This window comes from Eublepharis macularius, chromosome 4, assembly GCF_028583425.1.
Source record: "Eublepharis macularius isolate TG4126 chromosome 4, MPM_Emac_v1.0, whole genome shotgun sequence".
In the NCBI taxonomy this organism is placed as follows: Eukaryota; Metazoa; Chordata; class Lepidosauria; order Squamata; family Eublepharidae; genus Eublepharis; species Eublepharis macularius.
Window position 1 is genome coordinate 97,674,697 of NC_072793.1, and position 10,800 is coordinate 97,685,496.

Consider the following 10,800-nt stretch of genomic DNA (forward strand, 5'->3'; position numbering starts at 1 on the left):
TGTGAAAAAACACGCTCCCACAAAACGTTTCACGATACGCGAATCTGCCTGTTTCGTCACGAAATTTGGTTTGTATTTTGATTCATGTCCATGTCTACGCTTTATATCAGTTGCTGGGGAACACAGGTGGGAGGATGCTGCCATCCTGCTTGTGGGCTTCCTAGAGGCAGGTGGTCAGCCACTGTGTGAACAGAATGCTGGACCTGGATGGGCCTTTGGTCTGAGGCAGCATGGCTCTTCTTATGTTCTTAATCTGTAGTATTCACTGCATTCACAGAGCCAGGCCTGGATCACACAGGCACATAACTACGAGTTGCAAGTCACAGCTGTTTGAAATCAGACACTGGTATGGGATGGCAGCTATGGGGGATAACATGAGGTGAGAAAAACTCCTTTTCTGCTCCCCAGAACTCCTTAGACAAAAGTGGGATAGCAAAGATCCCCTAGGAAAGGAGGCCGCTCCAGTCTAAGCCCACTGATTTCAACAGGCTTAGACTGGAGTAACTCTGCTTAGGATCATAGATGCAGAGGAGTTAGCCATGTTAGTCTGTAGTAGCAAAATCAAAAAGAGTCCAGTAGCACCTTTAAGACTAACCAACTTTATTGTAGCATAAGCTTTCAAGAATCACAGTTCTCTTCGTCAGATGCATGGAGGACTACAGTACCCACCAAATGAAGTGAGGAAACAAATTGACAGGGTCAGACTAGTACCCAGAAACAGTCTGCTGCAGGACAAACCAAAAAGAACCAGCAGCAGAACACCACTGGTTGTCACCTATAGCTCACAGCTCAAACCCATCCAACGTATCATCAGTGAGCTACAACCCGTCCTGGAAAATGATACCTCTCTCTCAGAAGCCCTGGGTGGAAGACCTCTCCTTGCCTAGAGACAGCCCCCCAACCTGAAACTACTTCTCACTTACAATCATGAATCGGCTAGCAGAGTCACCCGCACAGGTACCAGGCCCTGCAACAGACCCAGATGCCAGCTCTGCCCTTATATATCTACCCAGGGAATACAATTATAGGACCCAATGGTGTCAACTACACTGTCTCTGGCTCTTACAACTGCTCATCCTCCAATGTGATATATGCCCTCATGTGCCAATAATGTTCATCTGCTCTGTACATTGGACAAACCAGCCAACCTCTGCGCAAAAGAATAAATGGACACAAATCTGACATTAAAAATGGCAACATCCAGAAACCAGTGGGAGAACACTTCAGTCTACCAGGACATTCCATCAAGGACTTAAAGGTCACTGTAGTTCAACAGAAACCTTCCAAAAACAAAATCCAACGGGAAGCTGCTGAATTGGAATTCATATGTAAATTTGACTCAGTCAGGCCGGGATTGAATAGAGACTATGAATGGTTATCTCATTATCAGAAGTAACTGACTTCCTTAACAGTAGCAAACTGATCTCCATATCAGAAGCTACTGTTTGCATCTACTCCTCCTTCCCCTCTCCACCTATATATCTGACCAGTTTCTTCTTGCCCTCCATGCATCTGACAAAGAGAACTGTGATTCTTGAAAGCTTATGCTACAATAAAGTTGGTTAGTCTTAAAGGTGCTACTGGACTCTTTTTGATTCTGCTTAGGATTTCACTCTAAAGTTAATACTTGAAACAGCATTCCAGTCCTCAGTCCCAGTAAAATTAATCTCTATCCCAATTTGATGGTCCTTTTCTTTCATGAGCGATAAAAAAAAAGCGAGCAAGCCCCCAACATTCACATAGTTAAGCATTTACAAAAAAGATAAATCAATCCCAAAACTTTTAACCTGCAACTTAACAATCTCAACTGTTAACAGCAATTAAAATGCTATTAGGACTGCTATTAGACTAACTAGGTCTTTATTTGGACAGTCAAATAAAGGTAGGTTAAAGCCAATTCAGGACACTTTCTTCGAAAGAACATTTTATTGATACTGAAATTGTGTGTTTATTTCCTGCTTGACAAAAGCCTTCTCGTGGTCTTTTGAAAAAATCATCATTAACATTGTCTCACACTCTTCTCCCATTCTCCTAAGCACTCCAGCCTTGCTCCTCTCTTTTCAGATTGGGTGTCAAGGCAAGAAAATTTAGGTTCTGCTGCCCCACTCCTCCCACCAAAGCCTGTCATCCCAGAGAAAGAAAAAGGCTACTGATCTAACCAAGGAGAAAAGCAGGCATTTGAGGCATTGTTAGGAGTCCCACAAAAAAGCACCTTTAAAAGTAAAATAGAATCAGCGACATATATTTTCTACTGAAGGAAAAAGTTCATCCCAATAGTCCCAGAATGGACTGACATTCAACCTAAAACAGAAGCTGCATTGTCATTTGAATCACTGCAAAGGAAAATAAAGGACAAAGGCCTAAAAATATAATTAATTCCCTCTAGGTGTCCAGTAGGAAGCCTGAGATGATGCTTTTCCATGTGGCACCTTGTATACTAGAAGCCAGCTGCTCAGTATCCCTAAATATATTCACTGTAAAAATTAAAGGGATGGATCTAAGAGGTTATGTTATTATTAAAAAGGCTTTTAACTGCTGGTCCTACAAAAACCTTATCCAGCAACTTTTTTCGTTGACCACTGTTGCCAAGTCTAGAGGGCAGAAGAGATAAGTTTAATTCAGCAAATACAGCAAAGGATTTTTTAATTAAAAAAGTGCTTGCTCATTTAAATCAACACCAAAACCAACTCTGAAAGAAAAAAAAATAAACTGCAGAGTTATTTTTGACAATCACTGCCACTAAGATAAAAAGAAATCTTGTTCCAAGATGCCCAAGTGGGGTTTACATAGTGGTGTGACAATAAGAACTCAAAATGGGATCTGATTAACCAGGGTAGGTGATCCTGGGCCCTATACAGATTGACCAAAACTGCAACCAAACAGAGCTACACACAAGTGTTAACAGCCACAATGACAGCTACTAGCATCGGTAGCTTATGTAGGGCTCTTTATTCAGACTGACCCTCTTTATTTTGCTGGAGAGATGCAGACTCCCCCTCTCCATATGCTCCAACAGTGCCAAGAAATTCTTAGTTTCAGGAGCCCTTCTGAAAGGAAAAGAGAATCTCAGGTCTGTGCAACAGTTAACAGTTTCCATCAAGAGTCTAAAGACCTGGCATCAGCCACATATGGCTAATAAATGCTGGAAGGAGGTAGCCCCAACCTCTCAGACCCTGCAGACGTAGTGTTTTGCTCCCTGCAGAGTAGGCAGTACTGTGAGGGAGGGCACATGAAGGATCAATTAGCAGCTCTGACACACCGGGATAGGGAGAAGAGGATGGAGGAACTTCATGGTCATGACTGAGCAGGGGCATCCTCAAAGGTAATGAGGCTGGATTCCTGACTGGTTGCTTTTCCTGCAGTGATAGAGTCCCGGCTCTTCTCAGGGAGTAGTGGAATGTCAACCTTGCTGTTGTCTTCATCATCATCCTCCAGGCTAGGCCATGCTGACTGGTCTTCTGCACGTTTCAGCCGCTCATTCAGTGCCTTTAGGGCCAGTTGTCTAAAGAATGAGAAAGCAAGCCAATGAGTTAATGGCAGGGTGAGTGTTCTGTGATGTGAATAATGAAAGAGAGCTTTACTCATTTTGATCAGCTATTTAAAAGGGGGGAGGGAATACATTGGCTCCAAAACACCGTTTGTTAATCCCTGCTCACTTCCCCTCTCCTTCTATTTCATCAATCTAATGTACACAGAGTATATTCTGGTCACGGGCTACCACTTTAAAATACTTCAAAGTACAGCAGGCCTGCATACTACTGGAATTAAGTACATCAGATTAAGATACTTCTAGTGATGGCTGTGGCATTTTGCCCCCTTTTATGTGACCTATATAGTGTAATTCCTGTAATGGCACCTTGCTAGAAGGCTTGTAATGGCATCTTGCTAGAAATGGCTGTATTATGCTGCCTCCTTGCTTCCTGTTTTATGTTTCAAAATGGTTTTTGTTATCTCCCCCCGCCCCACCCCAATTTAGACTTCTCTCAGTTTGTTTTGTATTACAGGAAGGCTTAGTTATAGATGGTAAAATGACAGCATGTGGCACTGAAATAGAAAAAATATCTATATTCCAGATGAAAATGGCGTTTTACTTAACCAGATTTATTTATAAGGACAGAAGTGTAATGGTTCCTGAGTAATTTAAAGCATATTGGTTTCAGAATAGGTTCATAAACTTGGTGGTTTCAAAACCGGTATACATGGAACATACAGACCTCTGAACTCTCCACTCACTCACAGCATAACAGAACTCTCTCCTCTCACCCACACAAAGACTTCCATATAGACTCAATGACCTAGACAGACTCTACACTTTCCTTCAGTGCTCTGACTAAACTACCGTTCATTTGACTCCCCTAGGGTATTTCTCTCATCCACTCACAGCATGCTTCACCCATCCAGTCTCCCTCCTTTTTGCTTTAGAGGCCTGCATTTATAATGACAGTACAAATATTCAACCCCTCTCCATGCTAACCAGCAGAAACAAAACAAAACAAAAACTATTTATATGGCAAAACATTACAATGGCTTTAAAGCTTCATTTTATTTTTTCAATCTACTGCAGTCTCTAATCTTTAGTCCCTATGATGAAACTCTACACAAGAAATAAACTTCCTGGACACCACAGCACAGATACTTGAGGGTTTCGTAAGTACCACATTATACTGGAATCCAACAGATTGGCAAACATACCTACATGCCTCTAGCCACCACCCCAGCCACATCAAGCAATCCATTGGGTATAGCCAAGCCCTACTCTATAGTGGCATCTGCTCCAGCCCCCTCAGTCAGAGATACTCACTTGAAGGATCTGCAACAGGTATTTCTGCAACTACATTACCCCCTTGAGATGGTGAGAAAGATGATTAGGAAGGCTAGAATGACACTTGCATAAAAGTTTTACCCTTTTGGATATACACCTTAAAGCGGTGAGAGGGTTTGACTGTGTCAGTGAAGCTGAGAGCAACACTGTCAGGAATACAGGCTTGATCAAGAGTCTAAACTCCTGAGTCATTCAAGGTGGAATGGTCAAAACTGAGACACCAGACTAAGATGCATCCACCCTCTTCAGGAATCAACGTTCACAGTCAATTCTACAATACTATAACATAATCCAGAAATCCAAAGTGACTCTATCATAAGCCCCCTGAAATCAATGGGTTACGGTTGGAATAAATATGGATAGGAATCGTTCAGTTTGCTCTAGGCTTGCACTGTCTCCACATAGTATGCATTATACAAGAAGATTGACTGTCAGGTTGTCAAGCAGGCAGTTACTTGGTCTTGTTTGCTTTTAACCTGTCAAGGTTTGAACCTCCTAAAAAGTAACTCTCCATTCAATACACTGAGCCTGGACCTGTGCCTGGAGCAGAAGGCACATATGCAGGTGTGGCAATTACTCAGGGTATTTGATTAGAGTTAAGGTAGCTAAAGGCTCTGCATAAATTCAACCCATTTAATCCTCAAACAGGACTAACAGGGTCTAACACAAGGAAAGGCTTGTATTTTTTAAACATATATCAGTTGCCTATTAAAGCTTGTTCTTGTCAGATCTTGAAAACCAAGTTAGGTCAGCCTTGGTTAGTAATTGGATGGGAGACAAGCAAGGAAGACTAGGGCCTCTATGCAGAGGCAGGTAATGGCAAACCATTTCTGTTAGTCTCTTGCCTTGAAAACCACAGCAGTGGTAGCCATAAGTAGGCTGCCACTTAATAGCACTACACACACATGAAAGGAACGATCAGAAATAGAAACTCACTGTTAGCTTTGAACTTGAAAGTGTGGGAAAAATAGTAATTCTGTTACAAAACAGTAACAACTCTTTTTAGAAAATAGCAAGAATCCAGTAGCACCTATAAGACTAACAAAATTTGTAGTGGGGTATGAGCTTTTGTGAGTCACAGCTCACTTCTTCAGCTCACTCTTTTTAGAAACATTCTTAGCGTGGATATCTAATATGATTAGAAAAAAAATGATTACCTCGTATTTGATATTCAAACTGAAACAAACTTGAAGATCACCCTGGCAAAGGGCAAGATAGGCACCCCAATTTGACATGTTTCCAAAAATAATTCCAATTTTGTTTTTTTAAGCATAACAGAAGATCTGTTGAAGTTAACAGCATGTATTTTCAGAATTCCAAGCGCTCAGTAGCAAATAAAAGAGTGCTTAGTAGCAAACTGATAAATAAAAGATAGTTCTTTTTATATGAATGCTATACACCAACAGGTCTTAAATGTGGGCCAAGCTCCCAAAAAATGGATTGTGTCTCTTTCAGATGAGGAACAAGTGAATTGATAGAGCTCAGTCTGCCTCTGCACAAAATGCTGCAGAGCTTAGATCCCCACATCATGCTGTTCCTGGAAGTCCTCTGCCCCCCCCCCCCGCCAGCACTGGGGTGGCATGTTGGCCTACAGTGGGGGAGAGGGGTTAAGGAAATCCTGCTCTGCTGATGGAAGTCCTGTCAGCAGAGATTTACCATGAAATCCAAGCTTGAATTTAGAAATGTGTCTTTTTCGAAAAGTTTTCAGAACCACTACTAAACTATACACAAAACTACTCACAATTTTGGCATTTCTCATTGTTGCTTTGATAATATGTATTTTTCACCCATCACACACAGTCCCTGCACTTCCACAACCTGCTGATACATTTTGTTACACCTGAAAGTGAGACAGAAGTGAGCAAGAACTTTGGCACCTAGACATGTTTCCTGCCTGTTTGCAATGGCACATTGGAAGCAGCTCTCAGTAGAAAAGACTTCTGACAAGTGTTTCATGGAGGAACACAACATGTACTGTTCAATAACTCACAGAATGCAAATGGAAGTTTTAAAGTACATGCCTGACTCCTGCAAAAACGTATGCCCATTCTATTTTGTTGTGTAAACATGTCAATGCTATTGATTGAACAAAGGACACCAAGAAAAAGCAATTCCTTACAAACCCGTCCCATGAATACCTAAGATATTTATATTTGTTAATATTACCCAAAGAAGTTAAAAAGCCTTCTATCTCAATGTACAAAACCCCCTGATTGAAACCATAGATCATTATGTGTTCTTTAATGTCTCTGGGTGCATATGATAAAAGGATATTGAAAAACATTAGGTTCTCCTGCACAATTTATCTGCTTTTCTCTCCCTCAGTAGTCCTTTCTGACTTTCTGGGAATGTTCATTCCCAGCAAGTCAGAACTGGTAACCATGTGAAGCAATGGACTGCAGTCAGAAAGGGGGAGAGGGCCTTCATTAGTGGAGGTTGGCTGACAGAAGAGGCAAGAAGGGTGTTTTTGTTTCCTTCCCTCTTCCCACTACTGCATCCAGGCCCTTATGGCTAATTGCCAATTTGGGTCATGACCGCAGGAATAAACTTTCCTAGAGCTGGAAAGGGCAGCTGGTGGAAGAGGAAAGATCTAAGACTGTCACTAATTTCTGTTTTTTGTATAATGTTCTTTTGGAAAAATAGTAAAGAGTCCAGTAGCACCTTTAAGACTAACCAACTTTATTGCAGCATAAGCTTTCAAGAACCACAGTTCTCTTCATTGCATCTGACGAAGACAACTGTGGTTCTCGAAAGCTTATGCTACAATAAAGTTGGTTAATCTTAAAGGTGCTACTGGACTCTTTACTACTTTGTGACTACAGACTAACACAGCTAACTCCTCTGAATGTTTTGGAAAAAATTCTGCTATGGAATAAAATATGAGCTGTGAATAGTTCTCTTATGGAACTAGGAAAATCCTACCTTTCACATCATCTCATACAATTTCCAAGTTAGTTCTGCATTTCAGAATATTTACCTTCTCCGTTCGGCATCCTGAGGATCTGTTCCAGGCAAACTAATAGTAATGGATGAAGGGGCACCAACATCATACCGTTTCACTGTTTTCCGACAGACTTTCACTTTCACCAAGATGCTGTGCACGAGGTTAGCCACCAAGCCAACAACAGGTTGCAGGATCTCAGGGAAGAATGTGGCAAATGCAAAGTGGTCTGACATGTCACCACGTCCTCTGCTGTGCCTCTGGTAAAAACGGAGATATATCCAACTGGAGAGCACTCCAAAACCGTAAGAAGCCAAGACGTTGCTTTCGATGAGGGTGGTCAATCTCAGAACTGCCAGAATCAGGAGCAAGAGCATAGGGACAACTTTCATTCGCACCTGAGGTACCTTCAAGACAGTACTGTCACCCATGGTCTGCTTGAGGGCCACCAAGACACCACCAAGGAAGCCCAGCATACCATAGATTTGAACAGTAAATAGGTAAGAGAGATTGAATGATGCCACATATGTGAGAAGATAAGCAAAGGCCCCCAGGAGCCCAACCGACACATTCACCACAGCGAAGAAGATCAAAAGCTCCAAAGCTCCCCACAGTGGCTCAAGCAACCTTCCTGCTATCACCACTGTGGCCAGACTCATGCCTACATTCCATATATGTTTTTCCACTACACTATGGGTTGCCAACGTCCAAATCCAGAAGTTGGGTGGGAAAAGATACCCTGGTGTCACTCCAAGTCCAAAAACTGTGTCCACAGCAAAGGAGAGAAGGTAGAGCAGAATAACAATGGCACATATAGACTTCACTACTACACTGGTACTGGCCAGTACAGCCAGGAAATGTTGGCGGGCTACTGGAAGGTATCTGTTCATGTTTACACCCACGCACCCTGCCCCACCAAAAAGGGTCCTTGATACAACAGACTTGGCTTAGGGGCAGAGGGGGAGGGGATCTGGCAGCCAGGAACCCCCTTCTTGCTCTCAGTGCGGAATCACCGTCAAGTCCATCTTCTTCTTCCGCATAGAACCCAAACGGAGACGATAGTAGCTCGATGCTAGTGCTAAGGTGTCCCTTTACCCTGCTTGCCTCCAAACAGAAAGCATCAACAGCCCCCAGGCACCAGGCCCCTCTCCAATACCACTGCTTCGACCCTCTCGTCCGCTCACAAGCGGTTTCCAGGAGACTGGAATACGGCGGGAGTTTCAGAGGCCAAGAGGCGACGAGGCAAGTGGGTGGCCGGATTCCAAGAGTGGGCGCAGCCCGGCTCCTCGCGGCCACATTCAGCCGTATAGCGGAGGCGGAAGGCCTTCAGGAAGAGCCTCTTCCACGGGCCTGTGTCTCCGCTGAAAGCGGAGCCTTCTTCCTCCTCCCTGCGCTGGGCCGCTCCGGCAAGGCCGACGCCCTCCCCTGTGCCAGCAGGCAGGCGCTCTCGCAAAGTCCAGCAGGCCAGGTCCTCACGGTCTCCCCAGACGCAAACAAACAGTAGGACTGCGCTTGCGCAGCTGCTTAGAGTCGCTTCGCGATGCACGCTGGGAAATAGAGTCCGAAGCCTCCCTCATACTGAGGATGCCAAATGGGAAAATGACTACCAATCCTAGCCGCCACTGAGTCGCGGCGTTTGCGCAGAAATGGGGAGACAAGAGACTTGGAAGAGGGAGTGTTTCAGGCCTTCCGGTTTGCTTGGGGAGGAGCAGTGGAGCCAAGTTAGGTATTGAGAAGGGCTGAGCCTGCGGTCCCAGTTTTAGCCAGTGTTCAGTAATACTAGACAGAGCAGGGCAGGACAGGGCAGAATAGAGCGCTCCGTCCAAAGCAGCAGTGCCAGCAAAGAACGTCATCCATTGATGGGGTCTCTTGCCTTAGCACGGCTGAAGCTCCTTGTATGTAATACTGTATGAGGCTCAGATTGGCCAAGGGGCGAAGGCCGAGGCTCCCAGCTAGACTAATTTGATGGAGGGAACGGCAGAGACGGGGACATGAGCAACTCGGGTCCGTGTCTGTGTAATCAGAAATAAATTCCCCTGATTTTAATGGGGTTTAGTCTCCCAAGAATGCACGCAAGGCATTGGGTTGTTAATCTGTGGACGTCGAGTTCCTGAGAAGAGGCAAAAGCTTGTGTTGCTCATAACAGAAAGGATGCTGCGGTAGTCCTAAATTAATTATTATAGCCATATTTCTGTGAGAGTAGATGTATTAGTCTGTTGCGGCAAAAACAAGAAAATAAGTCTTGTGACCCATTAAAGACAAACAGATTGATTCTGGCATAAGTTTTTGTGAACTAAAGCATACGTTCCTGTGTTGCAGGTGCTCGTTTGAAAGTTTATCTGACATTTTGGGTTGTATCCTACCACTCTACTGTATGGAGTAGGGTAGCCCTATATTTAGAATGCTCGCTATTCTTTGGCTGCAATCCTGTGCACATATACTTGGGAAAATAAAGTTAACTAAAGTTGGTGAGAGTTCTGTGTGGAATTTATTGAGTTATATATTCCCTTATTTCCTTACCAGTGGAGACCCAGAACAGCTTACAGCTTCAGTCATTATGTCCTCATAGCCACAACCCAATGAAGTAGGTTAAGCCAAGGAAAAGTGACTGGCCCAAGCTCACCCCCAAACTCCAATGAGTGAAGATTCATATCTCTGGCTCCTGGATCCTAGTCAGACACTCTAGCTGCTATGCCATACAGGTTCTCAGAAACAGAACTTTTACCGTACTGTGCTTTGCTTTCAGAGAGGGTCATTTGCAAAATCTCAGATGCCTTTTACTTGTGTGGTATGATGAGGAAAATATGGAAGAGGAAATCGTGAAAGTTTCAAGGCAGGTGAGAAAAACGAGACTTGAAAGTGCTTTGCTGCTGTCAATATAAGTCCCATACAATGTTCACATAAGTGTTTGTTAACTGGCCTCCCCTTCATAAATGTCCCTCATTTTGGAACAGCACAGTTCATGCATTACATGGACTAGGAAGCAGCACTTCTGTTGGGGTGTGTATGCTTTTTGTAACCAGCATTGTTTGTGACA

At 43.6% G+C, this 10,800-nt stretch overlaps 1 protein-coding gene across 1 annotated transcript; it reads right to left on the reverse strand.

The window, feature by feature from the left end:
* Positions 1 to 1,892: 1,892 nt before the first annotated feature.
* On the reverse strand, positions 1,893 to 9,242 carry TMEM115 (transmembrane protein 115). Its single transcript, XM_054978785.1, has 2 exons — positions 7,800 to 9,242; positions 1,893 to 3,502 (listed from the first exon to the last, which is right to left on the reverse strand). The coding sequence occupies exons 1-2, from the start codon at positions 8,651 to 8,653 to the stop codon at positions 3,295 to 3,297; spliced, it is 1,062 nt and encodes a 353-aa protein (XP_054834760.1). The 5' UTR covers positions 8,654 to 9,242; the 3' UTR covers positions 1,893 to 3,294.
* Positions 9,243 to 10,800: the final 1,558 nt, after the last annotated feature.